The 20,473-nt window shown below is 44.5% G+C and overlaps 1 protein-coding gene across 1 annotated transcript in view; it reads right to left on the minus strand.

The window, feature by feature from the left end:
• LOC135525353 (solute carrier organic anion transporter family member 2A1-like) overlaps positions 1 to 20,473 on the minus strand; it is a 72,807-nt gene that overhangs the window by 22,214 nt on the left and 30,120 nt on the right. The window contains exons 4-6 of the mRNA XM_064953056.1: positions 13,758 to 13,970; positions 10,173 to 10,271; positions 3,625 to 3,764 (exon numbers count right to left, since the gene is read on the minus strand). Of these exons, the coding sequence (XP_064809128.1) occupies positions 3,625 to 3,764; positions 10,173 to 10,271; positions 13,758 to 13,970 (452 nt within the window). The remainder of the gene's footprint in view (positions 1 to 3,624; positions 3,765 to 10,172; positions 10,272 to 13,757; positions 13,971 to 20,473) is intronic.

The following is a 20,473-nucleotide window of genomic DNA, read 5'->3' on the forward strand; positions in this document are numbered from 1 at the left end:
ACACAGGCAGTAGGGATAGGTAACTAACTAACTAGGACTCTGGTACACAGGCAGTAGGGATAGGTAACTAACTAACTAGGACTCTGGTACACAGGCAGTAGGGATAGGTAACTAACTAACTAGGACTCTGGTACACAGCAGCCAGGATAGGTAACTAACTAACTAGGACACTGGTACACAGGCAGTAGGGATAGGTAACTAACTAACTAGGACTCTGGTACACAGGCAGTAGGGATACGTAGCTAACTAACTAGGACTCTGGTACACAGGCAGTATGGATAGATAGCTAACTAACTAGGACTCTGGTACACAGGCAGTAGGGATAGATAGCTAACTAACTGGGACTCTGGTACACAGCATCAGGGAAAGATAGCTAACTAACTAGGACTCTGGTACACAGGCAGTAGGGATAGATAGCTAACTAACTAGGACTCTGGTACACAGGCAGTAGGGATAGGTAGCTAACTAACTAGGACTCTGGTACACAGGCAGTAGGGATAGGTAGCTAACTAACTAGGACTCCGGTACACAGCAGCCAGGATAGATAGCTAACTAACTAGGACTCTGGTACACAGGCAGTAGGGATAGGTAGCTAACTAACTAGGACTCCGGTACACAGCAGCCAGGATAGATAGCTAACTAACTAGGACTCTGGTACACAGGCAGTAGGGATAGGTAACTAACTAACTAGGACTCTGGTACACAGGCAGTAGGGATAGGTAGCTAACTAACTAGGACTCTGGTACACAGGCAGTAGGGATAGGTAACTAACTATCTAGGACTCTGGTACACAGGCAGTAGGGATACGTAGCTAACTAACTAGGACTCTGGTACACAGGCAGTATGGATAGATAGCTAACTAACTAGGACTCTGGTACACAGGCAGTAGGGATAGATAGCTAACTAACTAGGACTCTGGTACACAGCAGCCAGGATAGATAGCTAACTAACTAGGACTCTGGTACACAGCAGCCAGGATAGATAGCTAACTAACTAGGACTCTGGTACACAGGCAGTAGGGATAGGTAACTAACTAACTAGGACTCTGGTACACAGCAGCCAGGATAGGTAACTAACTAACTAGGACTCTGGTACACAGGCAGTAGGGATAGATAGCTAACTAACTAGGACTCTGGTACACAGCAGCAGGGATAGATAGCTAACTAACTAGGACTCTGGTACACAGGCAGTAGGGATAGGTAACTAACTAACTAGGACTATGGTACACAGGCAGTAGGGATAGGTAACTAACTAACTAGGACTCTGGTACACAGGCAGTAGGGATAGGTAACTAACTAACTAGGACTCTGGTACACAGGCAGTAGGGATAGGTAACTAACTAACTAGGACTCTGGTACACAGGCAGTAGGGATAGGTAGCTAACTAACTAGGACTCTGGTACACAGGCAGTAGGGATAGGTAACTAACTAACTAGGACTCTGGTACACAGGCAGTAGGGATAGGTAACTAACTAACTAGGACTCTGGTACACAGGCAGTAGGGATAGGTAGCTAACTAACTAGGACTCCGGTACACAGCAGCCAGGATAGGTAACTAACTAACTAGGACACTGGTACACAGGCAGTAGGGATAGGTAACTAACTAACTAGGACTCTGGTACACAGGCAGTAGGGATAGGTAGCTAACTAACTAGGACTCTGGTACACAGGCAGTATGGATAGATAGCTAACTAACTAGGACTCTGGTACACAGGCAGTAGGGATAGATAGCTAACTAACTGGGACTCTGGTACACAGCATCAGGGAAAGATAGCTAACTAACTAGGACTCTGGTACACAGGCAGTAGGGATAGGTAACTAACTAACTAGGACTATGGTACACAGGCAGTAGGGATAGGTAACTAACTAACTAGGACTCTGGTACACAGGCAGTAGGGATAGGTAACTAACTAACTAGGACTCTGGTACACAGGCAGTAGGGATAGGTAGCTAACTAACTAGGACTCTGGTACACAGGCAGTAGGGATAGGTAGCTAACTAACTAGGACTATGGTACACAGGCAGTAGGGATAGGTAACTAACTAGGACTCTGGTACACAGCAGCCAGGATAGGTAGCTAACTAACTAGGACTCTGGTACACAGGCTGTAGGGGTAGGTAGCTAATTAACTAGGACTCTGGTACACAGCAGCCAGGATAGGTAGCTAACTAACTAGGACTCTGGTACACAGGCAGTAGGGATAGGTAGGTAACTAACTAGGACTCTGGTACACAGCCAGCAGGGATAGGTAGCTAATTAACTAGGACTCTGGTACACAGCAGCCAGGATAGGTAGCTAATTAACTAGGACTCTGGTACACAGCCAGCAGGGATAGGTAGCTAATTAACTAGGACTCTGGTACACAGCAGCCAGGATAGGTAGCTAATTAACTAGGACTCTGGATAATATTAGTTGGCTAGGTAACTGGCAATAGCACCAAAGGGACCATTCTCTAGCTTGTCTTTGTCTTTAGGTGTATGTTCTCTGATTACACGCAAGTATCAAGGCCAATAGTTTACACAGATGACTTCAGCCATGTGAAAAACCTTCCATAGCAAAATATAGCTGGCTTCGTTTGCGTGTAGCTTGCCTCTTATCTGACTGGTGTTAGCTAGCTACTAGCGCTGTTGCTAGGCAACCTAAGAACCTTGACCCTGTCTGAGAACTATGATATTTTGGCGGAAAATGTGTTAGCACATCGTTGATTCATAAATGGACAGAATTGAGTACGTGAGAGAGATAAATTATACATTTAATCAAAACTATTGTCCCTACAAAACTTGTGGCAAGTCTAATGGTCACTTTATGAATGCTGCAGTTCTTATCTGATGCCTAGATATTGAGCTTAAGTTGGGGCAATACATTTTATTTTTTAATGCTAATGCAAATGCCAATGCTAGTGTTAATGCCAATGCTAACAACCCTGTTCAAAATCCGCTATGTGGTTCTCAGTAACGGACGGACGGCTCGTGACGAAAAGGCGAGGAAGTGTGTTGTGTACTTCCACGTCATCTGCGGATTTTCATTGACATCGGTGTCATATTGTCTTTATCACCCTCACAATAATATTCTAGCTTAGTTAACTTCAATCAACAGTACATGGCAGCTAAAATGATCAGTTGCACTGCTGGCTTCCAGCCAGAAGAGGTCAGTATAACCTGAATTAAAATATACTTATTTTCCCAGACAATATCCATTTTCAAGCTCTAGCTATTCACGTCATTCAAAATAATGAAATACCACAATACATAAAATATATTAATGTCTGGGCCCCGGTCTTACAACCTTAATTCCTCCCCTGAGGAAGATATTTATTATTCTCAGAAGAAGAATCAAGTAAAATAACCGAGCACTGCTTTGTCCTTGATGTTTTGGAAATGTCGTTTACAAGGAAATTTCAGTAATACCTTATTTGGTGGTTACCTACATAAAGACTTCCTAAAACAGCCAAGACCCATTTATAACACACGCATAAGCAGTGTATAAAAGCATCTATGGCTGCATCCCAAACGACACCCTTTTCCCTACATAGTGCACTACTTTTGATCAGAGCCATATGGGAACCCTGTGTAGGGAATAGGGTGCCATTTTGGGATGCGAACTTTAGTGAGAGAGTGTTACCCACATTGCCTTCCAGCGGCATGCTGCGAGGAAAGAAGAAGTATGGGATGGAGGTCAGGGCCAGGCTGGCAGAGGAGACGAGGAGGCCCATCCACCACGCACCCACCCAGCGAGGGTCTGTAGGGGCCAGCTCAGCGTTGGTGACTGGAGGGAGAGAGGAAGGTTAGAGAGAGAGAGAGAGACAGAAAGACAGGCAGAGATTAAGCATGCTAGGCCGGCAGAGACGGAGAAAGAGAGGGCTCTAGAACAGTCTGAAGCACCCGGGCTTCACCCTAATACACTCGGAAGTGGAACAAACTCCCTCACGACGCCAGGACAGCAGAGTCAATTACCACCTTCCGGAGACACCTGAAACCCCACCTCTTCAAGGAATACCTAGGATAGGATAAGTAATCCTTCTCACCCCCCCCCCCCTTAAATGATTTAGATGCACTATTGTAAAGTGGCTGTTCCACTGGATGTCAGAAGGTGAATTCACCAATTTGTAAGTCGCTCTGGATAAGAGCGTCTGCTAAATGACTTAAATGTAAATGTAAGTCCAATGAGCGAGAGAGAGGGCTGATAACCTGGGCTCTGACAGATATCATTATATTCTGTTTTTTTAGGTTATTCCAAGAAGTCCTGAAATCAAGATCACAAATACAAACAGTTCTATTAAAAAAACAGACCAAAAACTATACGTATCTAGGACTGAATGTCAGCAACACAGGTGTAGCTTTTGCATCTCTGTGAACGAGCTGGGAGACAAAGCAAGAAGAGCATTCTATGCCATTAAAAGGAACATTCAAATATACAATCCATATACTATTTTTTTTAAATACTCTATTTGGCAGCAAAGTATGGTGTTCACTCTTTACTGATGATGATGATTCATGAATGGGACAAACATCCAATCGAAATACTGCATGCAGAATTTTGCAAGTGTATTGTGCAAAGAAAAACTCAAAATAACACATGTAGAGCAGAATTGGGTCAATACCCCCTCCTTATTCAAATAGAAAAAAGAGGCATCACATTTTACATCACATTCTAAAAACAAGTGACCCCAAAACATTCCATCACACAGCTCTACAATGTCAAGAGATGAAACAAGAGAAGAGTCCCCACAGCCAGCTGGTTCTGAGGCTCAGTTCACTTACCCAAACCAATCACACAGAGCAGGGCTGTCCAACCCTCTTCCTGGAGATCTACCGTCCTGTAGGTTTTCAGTCCAACCCTCTTCCTGGAGATCTACCATCCTGTTGGTTTTCAGTCCAAACCTCTTCCTGGAGATCTACCGTCCTGTAGGTTTTCAGTCCAACCCTCTTCCTGGAGATCTACCAAACCTCTTCCTGGAGATCTACCGTCCTGTAGGTTTTCAGTCCAAACCTCTTCCTGGAGATCTATCACCTCCTTAGGTTTTCAGTCCAAACCTCTTCCTGGAGGTCTACTGTCCTGTCCAAACCTCTTCCTGGAGATCTACTGTCCTGTAGGTTTTCAGTCCAAACCTCTTCCTGGAGATCTACTGTCCTGTAGGTTTTCAGTCCAAACCTCTTCCTGGAGATCTACCGTCCTGTAGGTTTACAGCCTAACCCTCTTCCTGGAGATCTACCGTCCTGTAGGTTTTCAGTCCAACCCTCTTCCTGGAGATCTACCGTCCTGTTGGTTATCAGTCCAACCCTCTTCCTGGAGATCTACTGTCCTGTAGGTTTTCAGTCCAACCCTCTTCCTGGAGATCTACTGTCCTGTAGGTTATCAGGACGGTAGATCTCCAGGAAGAGGGTTGGGCAACCCTGCCTTAGAGCCTCAGGACAGCACTCAGAAAATCTGGCCCAACCAAATTATCACAAAGCAAAAAGAAAAATATCACCTATTGGAAAGACACCACAAGAAATCCAAGGAAACTCCAATGCTATTTGTCTCTAAACAGACAGTACACTGTGGCAGACTATCTGACCCCTGTGACAGATACAGTACACTGTGGCAGACTATCTGACCCCTGTGACTGATACAGTACACTGTGGCAGACTATCTGACCCCTGTGACTGATACAGTACACTGTGGCAGACTATCTGACCCCTGTGACTGATACAGTACACTGTGGCAGACTATCTGACCCCTGTGACTGATACAGTACACTGTGGCAGACTATCTGACCCCTGTGACTGATACAGTACACTGTGGCAGACTATCTGACCCCTGTGACTGATACAGTACACTGTGGCAGACTATCTGACCCCTGTGACTGATACAGTACACTGTGGCAGACTATCTGACCCCTGTGACTGATACAGTACACTGTGGCAGACTATCTGACCCCTGTGACTGATACAGTACACTGTGGCAGACTATCTGACCCCTGTGACTGATGGAAAACACTGACGAGGTACAGACTCAGTGAGCACAGTCTGGCCATAGAGACTTGTCGTCATAGACAAACCTGGTTGCCCAGAGAGGACAGGCTGTGCTCACTCTGGTGTCACCTCGTTAGTCAGTACGTGTTACATCTGTGCTGGTTTGTCATCTCATTATAGTTGGAAGGTGTTTTACCTGTGCTGGCCCAGGGGATATTTAAGAGTGGCTGGCCCAGGGGATATTTAAGAGTGGCTGGCCCAGGGGATATTTTAGAGTGGCTGGCCCAGGGGGATATTTAAGAGTGGCTGGCCCAGGGGGGTATTTAAGAGTGACTGGCCCAGGGGATATTTAAGAGTGGCTGGCCCAGGGGGATATTTAAGAGTGACTGGCCCAGGGGATATTTAAGAGTGGCTGGCCCAGGGGATATTTAAGAGTGGCTGGCCCAGGGGGATATTTAAGAGTGGCTGGCCCAGGGGATATTTAAGAGTGACTGGCCCAGGGGATATTTAAGAGTGGCTGGCCCAGGGGATATTTAAGAGTGGCTGGGCCAGGGGATATTTAAGAGTGGCTGGCCCAGGTGATATTTAAGAGTGGCTGGCCCAGGGGATATTTACAGAGTGGCTGGCCCAGGGGGATATTTAAGAGTGGCTGGCCCAGGGGGATATTTAAGAGTGGCTGGGCCAGGTGATATTTAAGAGTGGCTGGCCCAGGGGATATTTAAGAGTGGCTGGCCCAGGGGATATTTAAGAGTGACTGGCCCAGGGGGGTATTTAAGAGTGACTGGCCCAGGGGATATTTAAGAGTGGCTGGCCCAGGGGATATTTAAGAGTGGCTGGCCCAGGGGATATTTAAGAGTGGCTGGCCCAGGGGATATTTAAGAGTGGCTGGCCCAGGTGATATTTAAGAGTGGCTGGCCCAGGGATATTTACAGAGTGGCTGGCCCAGGGGGATATTTAAGAGTGGCTGGCCCAGGGGGATATTTAAGAGTGGCTGGGCCAGGTGATATTTAAGAGTGGCTGGCCCAGGGGATATTTAAGAGTGGCTGGCCCAGGTGATATTTAAGAGTGGCTGGTCCAGGGGATATTTAAGAGTGGCTGGCCCAGGGGATATTTAAGAGTGGCTGGCCCAGGAGGATATTTAAAAGTGGCTGGCCCAGGGGATATTTAAGAGTGGCTGGCCCAGGGGATATTTAAGAGTGGCTGGCCCAGGTGATATTTAAGAGTGGCTGGCCCAGGGGGATATTTAAGAGTGGCTGGCCCAGGGGATATTTAAGAGTGGCTGGCCCAGGGGATATTTAAGAGTGGCTGGCCCAGGGGATATTTAAGAGTGGCTGGCCCAGGGGATATTTAAGAGTGGCTGGCCCAGGGGGATATTTAAGAGTGGCTGGCCCAGTGCTCCAGTTGTCTTGAGAGATGTGGAGGGTTAACTCTTTAGTTGGCACTTCCTATTTGATTTCGAGACAAACAATCCTTTATCTGATCTTCCCTGTTTTTGTTTTGCTTGCCTCTTAGTGGGTAAATGTAGTGTGTCTCATGGTGGGTGTCTTTCAGGTTCTCGTTGTTGTTGCTCGTCAACGTTTAGTGACAACCCCATGAGTATTTGTTTTTTATACCCCCACCTGTTTTGGTTGTTGTCAGTGACTCTTTGTTAGTTTCCCCGTATGTTTGAGGCTCAGTTTTGGTTTTCTTGCCGGGGAGAGTGACATGCCATCTCAGTCATGTTGAGACGACCCAACTACTATTTATTTGATGTGTTATTCTCATGAATATTGTTGTTGCTGTTAATGGTAATCACAGTTCCACTACTATTATTATTATTATTATTATTATTATTATTATGATTGCTGTTGGTCCCACCATTGTTGTTAAATGTATACTTTGACAATGGAAGTAATTTAACTTGCCGTGTCAATAAAGTCTATGAGAGAGAAAGCTCTAGAACGGTCTGAAGCATCCGGCCTCAGCCTACTACACTCTAAAGTCAAATGTCTACAGTTCGCTGATGATCTGTTGTTCCTGTCCCCAACCAGCCTACAGCAGCACCTAGATATTCTGCACAGAGCCCTGGGCCCTGACAGTTATAACACAAAGTGTTCCAAGAAAGGTCCAGTTGCCAGGACCACAAATAAAAATTCCACCAAGACTTTGTTGCCCTCGAGCACACAAATTATACCCAACTTGGCGTTAACATCAGCACCACAGGTAACTTCCACAAGGCTATAAACAATCTAAGAGACAAGGCAAGAAGGGCCTTATATGTCATCAAAGGAACATAAATCAAATCAAATTTTATTTGTCACATACACATGGTTAGCAGATGTTAATGCGAGTGTAGCGAAATGCTTCTAGTTCCGACAATGCAGTAATAACCAACAAGTAATCTAACTAACAATTCCAAAACTACTGTCTTATACACACAAGTGTAAGGGTATAAAGAATATGTACATAAAGATATATGAATGAGTGATGGTACAGAGCAGCATAGGCAAGATACAGTAGATGGTATCGAGTACAGTATATACATATGAGATGAGTATGTAAACAAAGTGGCATAGTTAAAGTGGCTAGTGATACATGTATTACATAAGGATGCAGTAGATGATATAGAGTACAGTATATACGTATACATATGAGATGAATAATGTAGGGTATGTAAACATTATATTAGGTAGCATTGTTTAAAGTGGCTAGTGATATATTTTACATCCTTTCCCATCAATTCCCATTATTAAAGTGGCTGGAGTTGAGTCAGTGTGTTGGCAGCAGCCACTCAATGTTAGTGGTGGCTGTTTAACAGTCTGATGGCCTTGGGTTTGGGTTGTTACGTACATCTGGCTAAGAATACTTCAACAACCTAGAATTCACAAAATGGGACAAACATCAAATTGAGACTTCATGCAGAATTCTGCAAAGATATCCCCATGCGTACAACTTAAAACTTCAAATAATGCAGAATTAGGAGGATTCCCTCAAACGATCAAAATCCAGAAAAGAGACGTTCAGTTCTACAACCACCTAAAAAGAAGTGAATCTCAAAGCCCTCAACTACAGATGAACCTGGAGAAGAGTTGAGAGGACAACATTGTAGTTACTCCACAATACTAAAATCAGGGTAGCCTAGTGGTTAGAGCGTTGGGCTAGTAACCGGAAGGTTACTAGCCTGACGAGGTACAAATCAATCGTTCTGCCCCTGAACAAAGCAGTTAACCCACTGTTCCTAGGCCGTCATTGAAAATAAGAATTTGTTCTTAACTGACTTGCCTAGTTAAATAAAGATAAAATAAGGATGTTAATACAGAATAAAACATATTCCTAAACATGCATCCTGTTTGCACTAAAGTAATACTGCAAAAAAATGTGTTAAAGAAATTTAAATTTTGTCCTGAATACAAAACTTTATATTAGGGGCAAATCCAACACATCACTTAGTACCACTGATTAATATTTTCAAGCAGGTGGTGACATCTTCATGTTATGGGTATGCTTGTCATCGGCAAGGACTAGGGAGTTTTTTTTTATAGGATAAAAATAAATGGATTAGCGCTAGGCACGGTGAAAATCCTAGAGGAAAACTTGGTTCAGTCTGCTTCCTACCCAGACATGGAGATAAATACACCTTTCAGCAGGACAATAACCTAAAACACAAGGCCAAATATACACTGGAGTTGCTTAACAAGCAATGCAATCCTACACGCCAACCAGCTAGCCAACCTCTGCCACCAATCTAACAACCCAAACCCAGTATCAACCTGAGCCGGTTCTGTCCACCATGTAACAACCCAAACCCAGTATCAACCTGAGCCGGTTCTGTCCGCCACGTAACAACCCAAACCCAGTATCAACCTGAGCCGGTTCTGTCCTCCATGTAACAACCCAAACCCAGTATCAACCTGAACTGGTTCTGTCCACCATGTAACAACCCAAACGCAGTATCAACCTGAACCGGTTCTGTCCTCCATGTAACAACCCAAACGCAGTGTCAACCTGAACCGGTTCTGTCCGCCACGTAACAACCCAAACCCAGTATCAACCTGAACTGGTTCTGTCCACCATGTAACAACCCAAACGCAGTATCAACCTGAGCCGGTTCTGTCCGCCATGTAACAACCCAAACGCAGTATCAACCTGAACTGGTTCTGTCCGCCACGTAACAACCCAAACCCAGTATCAACCTGAACTGGTTCTGTCCACCATGTAACAACCCAAACGCAGTGTCTACCTGAGCCGGTTCTGTCCACGTCCACATAGATCCTCAGCATGACGGAGCCCAGCAGGAAGCCAAAGGCAGGTCCAAACACAGACACAGCAAACAGGATGGCTGAGGAGAAAAGAGACAGTCAGGGTCTTTAACACCACGTCCTACTGTAATACTACAGTCTGTGTTGAGTACTGCCGTAGCTGCAGTACTAAAAACCTCAAAGAAGAGACCAGCTGGATCGTGTCCAAGTGTCTGTTATTAACTAAATGAATACAATCTCTCCTCTTGTTTTTTTGCAAAATAACTCCGGCAAACTTTACTTTTCATAATCTATGAGAGAAGCGATTACAACCTGCTTGTGTTCAGCTAAGGTGTTTTAGTTAGCCTCGGGAGGTTGCCGTAGACAACTCAGTAAAAATAGTATAGGGTCAGTAAAAATAGTATAGGCTAGTGTTTCCATAGCTACAAGCCTCTTACCTACAGTGGGTATCATAAGTAATCTTCATATTTTATTGTGTTACAAAGTGGTAATAAAATGGATTTAAGTGTCATTTTTTTGTCAACAATCCACACAAAATCTTTCAAAGTAATTTATATATTTTTTTGATTTTTTACATTTCTTAAAAATGAATGAACAATGTAACACTAGTATATGTAGATTAGATAAGTCAATACAGGTTAGAAACGCCTTTTCTAGCGATTACAGCTGTGAGTCTTATTGGGTACGTCTCTAAGAGCTTTTACACACCTGGATTGTGCAATAACTGCCCATAACTCTTTTCAAAATGATTCAAGCTCTGTCAAGATGTTGAGGGTCACGGATACACAGCAATTTTCAAGTTTTGCAATAGATTTTAATCAGATTTGACTGTAACTTGGTCACTCTCAGGAACATTCACGGTCTTCTTGGTAAGCAATTTCCACTGTAGATAAGGCCCTGCTGAAAGATTCATTTGTCTCCCAGTGTCTGGTGGAAAGCAGACTGAACCAGGTTTTTCCTCTTGGATTTTGCCTGTGCTTAGTTCCATTCCGTGTCTTTTTATCCTGAAAAAAACTCCCCAGTCTTTGCCAATGTCAAGCATACCCATAACATGATGCAGCCACCACCATGCTTGAAAAAGGAAGCAGCTTTGCATTTAGGCCAAAATGTTTATTCCTTTGACATGTTTTCTTGCAGTATAACTTGAGTTGTTTTGTTTCACTCTGTCATTAGGTCATTATTGAGTATCTACAATATTGTTGATCCATCCTCAGTTTTCTCCTATCACAGCCATTGAATTCTGTAGCCGTTTTAAAATCACCAATGGCCTCATGGTGAAATCCCTGAGCAGTTTCCTTCCTGTCCTGCCGCTCAGTTCAGAAGGTTGACTGTATCTTTATTGTGTCTGGGTGGTTTTAATGCATCATCCACAGTATGTATAGTTATTAACTTGTCATTAACTGCGCTTAAAGAGATATTCAATGTCTGATTTGTTATCAAAACCCATCTACCAATCAATACCTTCTTTTATGAGGCTTTCGAAAAGCTCCCTGGTTTTTGTAGTTGAATCTGTGCTTGAAATGCAATACTAGACCGGAGGGACCTGACAGATGTTGTATGTACATTTTAACTGATGGATTTTGTATAGTTTTTATTTTATTTTTTTAATTTAAACTTTAACTAGGCCAGTCTGATCAATGACAAAAAGAAATCTCTAATCTATTTCCATAACACTTTGTAAAGCAACAGAATGTGAACAAATACAAGGGGGTGAATACTGCTAATACTGCCTGTATGCAGAGAGACTAGTTTGAGTCAGCTACAGGCCTCTTATTTTATTTGTATTTTTTTACCTTTATTTAACTAGATTTTTACCTTGTCAGCTCGGGGATTTGAACTTTCAACCTTTCGGTTACTAGTCCAACACTCTAACCACTAGGCTACTCTGTCGCCCCTATGTAGAGAGACTAGTTTGAGTCGGCTTTTATTTAACTAGATTTTTACCTTGTCAGCTCGGGGATTTGAACTTTCAACCTTTCGTTTACTAGTCCAACACTCTAACCACTAGGCTACTCTGTCGCCCCTATGTAGAGAGACTAGTTTGAGTCAGCTACAGGCCTCTTATTTTATTTGTATTTTTTTACCTTTATTTAACTAGATTTTTACCTTGTCAGCTCGGGGATTTGAACTTTCAACCTTTCGGTTACTAGTCCAACACTCTAACCACTAGGCTACTCTGTCGCCCCTATGTAGAGAGACTAGTTTGAGTCGGCTACAGGCCTCTTATTTTATTTTAATTTTTTTACCTTTATTTAACTAGGCAAGTCAGTTAAGAACAAATTCTTATTTTCAATGATGGCCTAGGAACAGTGGGTTAACTGCCTGTTCAGGGGCAGAACGACAGATTTGTACCTTGTCAGCTCGGGGATTTGAACTTTCAAACTTTCGGTTACTAGTCCAACGCGAGGCTACCCTGTCGCCCCTATATAGAGAGACTAGTGTTTCAGTAAGCTACAGGCCTCTTACCTATGTAGAGGTTCTGGTGTTTCAGTAAGCTACAGGCCTCTTACCTATGTAGAGGTTCTAGTGTTTCAGTAAGCTACAGGCCTCTTACCTATGTAGAGGTTCTAGTGTTTCAGTAAGCTATAGGCCTCTTACCTATGTAGAGGTTCTGGTGTTTCAGTAAGCTACAGGCCTCTTACCTATGTAGAGGTTCTGGTGTTTCAGTAAGCTATAGGCCTCTTACCTATGTAGAGGTTCTGGTGTTTCAGTAAGCTACAGGCCTCTTACCTATGTAGAGGTTCTGGTGTTTCAGTAAGCTATAGGCCTCTTACCTATGTAGAGGTTCTAGTGTTTCAGTAAGCTATAGGCCTCTTACCTATGTAGAGGTTCTAGTGTTTCAGTAAGCTAAAGGCCTCTTACCTATGTAGAGGTTCTGGTGTTTCAGTAAGCTACAGGCCTCTTACCTATATAGAGAGACTAGTGTTTCAGTAAGCTACAGGCCTCTTACCTATGTAGAGAGACTAGTGTTTCAGTAAGCTATAGGCCTCTTACCTATGTAGAGAGACTAGTGTTTCAGTAAGCTATAGGCCTCTTACCTATGTAGAGAGACTAGTGTTTCAGTAAGCTATAGGCCTCTTACCTATGTAGAGAGACTAGTGTTTCAGTAAGCTATAGGCCTCTTACCTATGTAGAGAGACTAGTGTTTCAGTAAGCTACAGGCCTCTTACCTATGTAGAGGTTCTGGTGTTTCAATAAGCTACAGGCCTCTTACCTATTTAGAGGTTCTAGTGTTTCAGTAAGCTACAGGCCTCTTACCTATGTGGAGAGACTAGTGTTTAAGTAGGCTACAGGCCTCTTACCTATGTAGAGGTTCTAGTGTTTCAGTAAGCTACAGGCCTCTTACCTATGTAGAGGTTCTGGTGTTTCAGTAAGCTACAGGCCTCTTACCTATTTAGAGGTTCTAGTGTTTCAGTAAGCTATAGGCCTCTTACCTATGTAGAGGTTCTGGTGTTTCAGTAAGCTATGGGCCTCTTACCTATGTAGAGGTTCTGGTGTTTCAGTAAGCTATAGGCCTCTTACCTATGTAGAGGTTCTAGTGTTTCAGTAAGCTACAGGCCTCTTACCTATGTAGAGGGGGGAGTTGCCTCGTCCGGCGAAGTCATCCACATAAGAGATACCAAAGGGTTGTATGGGAACAGACCCCACTCCGAACAGCAGCTGAGCTATAGCCATGAGCAGCCACAAGTTGTTGGTGTCTGCTATACGCTTGATCTCGGTCTTCCCACAGGCCTCTGTCATGTTGGAGGTACCTTGGAGTGAACACAGATCTTGGCGATCTAGGGAAAAACACATCCACAGACACAAGCACACAGACACAAGTACAGACAGACAGACAGACAGACAGACAGACAGACAGACAGACAGACAGACAGACAGACAGACAGAGACAAGACAGACACAGAGAGACAAGACAGAGTTAATTACAGACCTGTGAACAATACACAGCTGTTCCTGGAGTTTGATGATGTGACCCTTCAGTGGTACCCCATGACAAGTAGCATCCAGCCAGGGTAGTGGGTCGGTATGTGTGTGTGTGTGTATGCATGCATGTTGTGTGTGTGTGTTAGTCTACAGGGCAGACAGAGGAGGAGGGAAGAGAATGAACAGAGCTCTCAATTAAATCAACTGCCTGAGAGACAGTCTTAATCTTCTTGGCTTTTTTGAAGTGCTCAGAGATTAACATTTTCCTGCTGATTTATGTAGAATGGGTTCAGCTAGAGAACACCTGTAGAACAGGCTGGCTTTCACAATTCATTATTTCTAAATCCAAACATGCATATCTAACCACACCACTAAACCAATCCACACCACTAAACCAATACACACCACTAAACCACTCCACCACACCACTAAACCAATCCACCACACCACAGCGCTAAACCAATCCACCACACCACTAAACCAATCCACCACACCACATCACTAAAACAAATCCACTCCACCACACCACTAAACCAATCCAATAAACCAGCACACCACACCAATACTAAACCAATCCATTAAACCAATCCACTACACCACTAAACCAATCCACTCCACCACACCACTAAAACAATCCACTAAACAACACCACTAAACCAATCAACTCCACCACACCACTAAACCAATCCACTCCACCACACCACTAAACCAATCCACTCCACCACACCACTAAACCAATCCACTCCACCACACTACTAAACCAATCCACTCCATCACACCACTAAACCACAGCACTAAACCAATCCACTCCACCACACCACTAAACAAATCCAATAAACCACAGCACTAAACAAATCCACACCACTAAACCAATCCACTCCACCACACCACTAAACCTGTCCACCCCATCACACCACTAAACCAATCCACCACACCACTAAACCAATCCACTCCAACACACCACTAAACCAATCCACCACACTACTAAACCAATCCACCACACCACTAAACCAATCCACCGCACCACAAAACCAATCCACTCCACCACACCACTAAACCAATCCACTCCACCACAACACTAAAACAATCCACTAAACCACACCACTAAACCAATCCACTAAACCACAACACTAAACCAATCCACTCCACCACAACACTAAACCAATCCACTCCACCACACCACTAATCCAATCCACTCCACCACACCACTAATCCAATCCACTCCACCACACTACTAAACCAATCCACTCCACCACAACACTAAAACAATCCACTAAACCACACCATTAAACCAATCCACTAAACCACAACACTAAACCAATCCACTCCACTACAACACTAAACCAATCCACTCCACCACACCACTAATCCAATCCACTCCACCACACTACTAATCCAATCCACTCCACCACACTACTAATCCAATCCACCACACTACTAATCCAATCCACTCCAACACACCACTAAACCAATCCAATCCACCACACAACTAAACCAATCCACTAAACCACACCACTAAACCAATCCAATCCACCCCACCACACGACTAAACCAATCCACCCCACCACACCACTAAACCAATCCACCACACCACTAAACTAATCCACTCCACTCCACCACACCACTAAACCAATCAACTCCACCACACCACTAAACCAATCCACCACACCACACTACTAAACCAATCCACCACACCACACTACTAAACCAATCCACCACTACACTACTAAACCAATCCACTCCAACACACCACAAAACCAATCCACTCCACCACACCACGAAACCAATCCACTCCACCACACCACTACACAAATCCAATAAACCACCACACCACACCAATACTAAACCAATCCACTACACCAATCAACTACACCACTAAACCAATCCACTACACCACTAAACCAATCCACTACACCAATCCACTAAACCACACCACTACACTAAACCAATCCACCCCACCACACCACTACACCACTAAACCAATCCACCCCACACTACTAAACCAATCCACCACACCACTAAACCAATCCACCACACCACAAAACCAATCCACAACACCACACCACTAAACCAATCCACTAAACCACACCACTAAACCAATCCACGAAACCACACCACTAAACCAATCCACGAAACCACACCACTAAACCAATCCACTCCACAAAACCAATCCACTCCACCACACCACTAAATCAATCCACTCCACCACACTACTAAACCAATCCACTCCACTACACCACTAAACCACAGCACTAAACCAATCCACTACACCACTAAACCACTCCACCACACTACTAAACCAATCCACTAAACCACAGCACTCTACCAATACACTCCACCACAGCACTAAACCAATCCACTCCACCACAGTGCTAAACCCGTCCACCCCACCACACCACTGAACCAATCCACTCCACCACACCACTAAACCCAATCCACTCCACCACACCACTAAACCCGTCCACCCCATCACACCACTAAACCAATCCACCACACCACTAAACCAATCCACCACGCCACTAAACCAATCCACTCCACCACAACACTAAACCAATCCACCACACTACTAAACCAATCCACCACACCACTAAACCAATCCACCCCACCACACCACAAAAGCAATACACCACACCACTAAACCAATCCACTCCACCACACCACTAAACCAATCCACTCCACCACACCACTAAAACAATCAACTAAACCACACCACTAAACCAATCCACTAAACCAATCCACTCCACCACACCACTAAACCAATCCACCACACCACTAAACCAATCCACCACATCACTAAACCAATCCACCACGCCACTAAACCAATCCACTCCACCACTAAACCAATCCACTCCACCACAACACTAAACCAATCCACCACAACACTAAACCAATCCACCCCACCACACCACAAAAGCAATCCACCACACCACTAAACCAATCCAATCCAACACACCACTAAACCAATCCACTCCACCACACCACTAATCCAATCCACTCCACCACACCACTAATCCAATCCACTCCACCACACTACTAATCCAATCCACCACACTACTAATCCAATCCACTCCACCACACTACTAATCCAATCCACCACACTACTAATCCAATCCACCACACTACTAATCCAATCCACCACACCACTAAACCCGTCCACCCCATCACACCACTAAACCAATCCACTCCACCACACCACTAAAACAATCAACTAAACCACACCACTAAACCAATCCACTAAACCACAACACTAAACCAATCCACCACACCACTAAACCAATCCACCACACCACTAAACCAATCCACCACGCCACTAAACCAATCCACTCCACCACTAAACCAATCCACTCCACCACAACACTAAACCAATCCACCACACCACTAAACCAATCCACCCCACCACACCACAAAAGCAATCCACCACACCACTAAACCAATCCAATCCAACACACCACTAAACCAATCCACTCCACCACACCACTAATCCAATCCACTCCACCACACCACTAATCCAATCCACTCCACCACACCACTAAACAAATCCACTCCACCACACCACTAATCCAATCCACTCCACCACACTACTAATCCAATCCACCACACTACTAATCCAATCCACTCCACCACACTACTAATCCAATACACCACACTACTAATCCAATCCACCACACTACTAATCCAATCCACTCCACCACACCACTAAACCCGTCCACCCCATCACACCACTAAACCAATCCACCACACCACTAAACCAATCCACCACGCCACTAAACCAATCCACTCCACCACTAAACCAATCCACTCCACCACTAAACCAATCCACTCCACCACTAAACCAATCCACCCCACCACACCACAAAAGCAATCCACCACACCACTAAACCAATCCACTCCACCACCAATCCACTCCACTACACCACTAATCCAATCCACTCCACCACACTACTAATCCAATCCACCACACTACTAATCCAATCCACTCCACCACACCACTAAACCAATCCAATCCACCACAAAACTAAACCAATCCACTGAAACACACCACTAAACCAATCCAACCCACCACACCACTAAACCAATCCACTAAACCACACCACTAAACAAATCCAATCCACCCCACCACACCACTAAACCAATCCACCCCACCACACCACTAAAGCAATCCACTACACCACTAAACTAATCCACTCCACCACACCACACTACTAAACCAATCCACCACACCACACTACTAAACCAATCCACCACTACACTAGTAAACCAATCCACTCCACCACACCACTACACCAATCCAATAAACCACCACACCACACCAATACTAAACCAATCCACTAAACCAATCCACTACACCACTAAACCAATCCACTACACCACTAAACCAATCCACTACACCAATCCACTAAACCACACCACTACACTAAACCAATCCACCCCACCACACCACTACACCATTAAACCAATCTACCACACCACTAAACCAATCCACCCCACACCACTAAACCAATCCACCCCACACCACTAAACCAATCCACCACACCACTAAACCAATCCACCACACCACAAAACCAATCCACTCCACCACACCACTAAACCAATCCACTAAACCACACCACTAAACCAATCCACTAAACCACAACACTAAACCAATCCACTAAACCAATCCACTACACCACTAAACCAATCCACTACACCACTAAACCAATCCACTACACCAATCCACTAAACCACACCACTACACTAAACCAATCCACCCCACCACACCACTAAAGCAATCCACTACACCACTAAACTAATCCACTCCACCACACCACACTACTAAACCAATCCACCACACCACACTACTAAACCAATCCACCACTACACTAGTAAACCAATCCACTCCACCACACCACTACACCAATCCAATAAACCACCACACCACACCAATACTAAACCAATCCACTAAACCAATCCACTACACCACTAAACCAATCCACTACACCACTAAACCAATCCACTACACCAATCCACTAAACCACACCACTACACTAAACCAATCCACCCCACCACTACACCATTAAACCAATCTACCACACCACTAAACCAATCCACCCCACACCACTAAACCAATCCACCACACCACTAAACCAATCCACCACACCACAAAACCAATCCACTCCACCACACCACTAAACCAATCCACTAAACCACACCACTAAACCAATCCACTAAACCAATCCACTACACCACTAAACCAATCCACTACACCACTAAACCAATCCACTACACCAATCCACTAAACCACACCACACTACTAAACCAATCCACCACACCACACTACTAAACCAATCCACTCCACCACACCACTACACCAATCCAATAAACCACCACACCACACCAATACTAAACCAATCCACTAAAACAATCCACTACACCACTAAACCAATCCACTACACCAATCCACTAAACCACACCACTACACTAAACCATTAAACCAATCTACCACACCACTAAACCAATCCACCCCACACCACTAAACCAATCCACCACACCACTAAACCAATCCACTCCACCACACCACTAAACCAATCCACTAAACCACACCACTAAACCAATCCACTAAACCACAACACTAAACCAATCCACTAAACCACACCACACCACTAAACCAATCCACTACACTACACTACTAAACCAATCCACTCCACCACACCACTAAACCAATCCACTCCACCACACCACTAAACCAATCCACTCCACCACACCACTAAACCAATCCACCACACCACTACACCAATCCAATAAACCACCACACCACACCAATACTAAACCAATCCACTATGCCACTAAACCAATCCACTCCACCACACTACTAAACCAATCCCCTAAACCACTACATCAATCCACCAAACCAATCCACACCACTACACAATTATTTGACCCTGCTGGTCATTTATGAACATTTGAACATCTTGGCCATGTTCACCACCACACCAATACACCCCTCCACACTAATACACCAATACACCACTCCACACTACCACACCAATACACCCCTCCACACTACCACACCAATACACCCCTCCACACTACCACACCAATATACCCCTCCACACTACCACACTAATACACCCCTCCACACTAATACACCCCTCCACACTAATACACCCCTCCACACTAATACACCCTTCTACACTAATACACCCCTCCACACCAATACACCCCTCCACACCAATACACACCTCCACACTACCACACCAATACACCCCTCCACACTACCACACCAATATACACCTCCACACTACCACACCAATATACACCTCCACACCAATACACCCCTCCACACTACCACGCCAATACACCCCTCCACACTAATACACCC

The sequence above is a fragment of the Oncorhynchus masou genome, chromosome 31 (assembly GCF_036934945.1).
Source record: "Oncorhynchus masou masou isolate Uvic2021 chromosome 31, UVic_Omas_1.1, whole genome shotgun sequence".
NCBI lineage: Eukaryota > Metazoa > Chordata > Actinopteri > Salmoniformes > Salmonidae > Oncorhynchus > Oncorhynchus masou.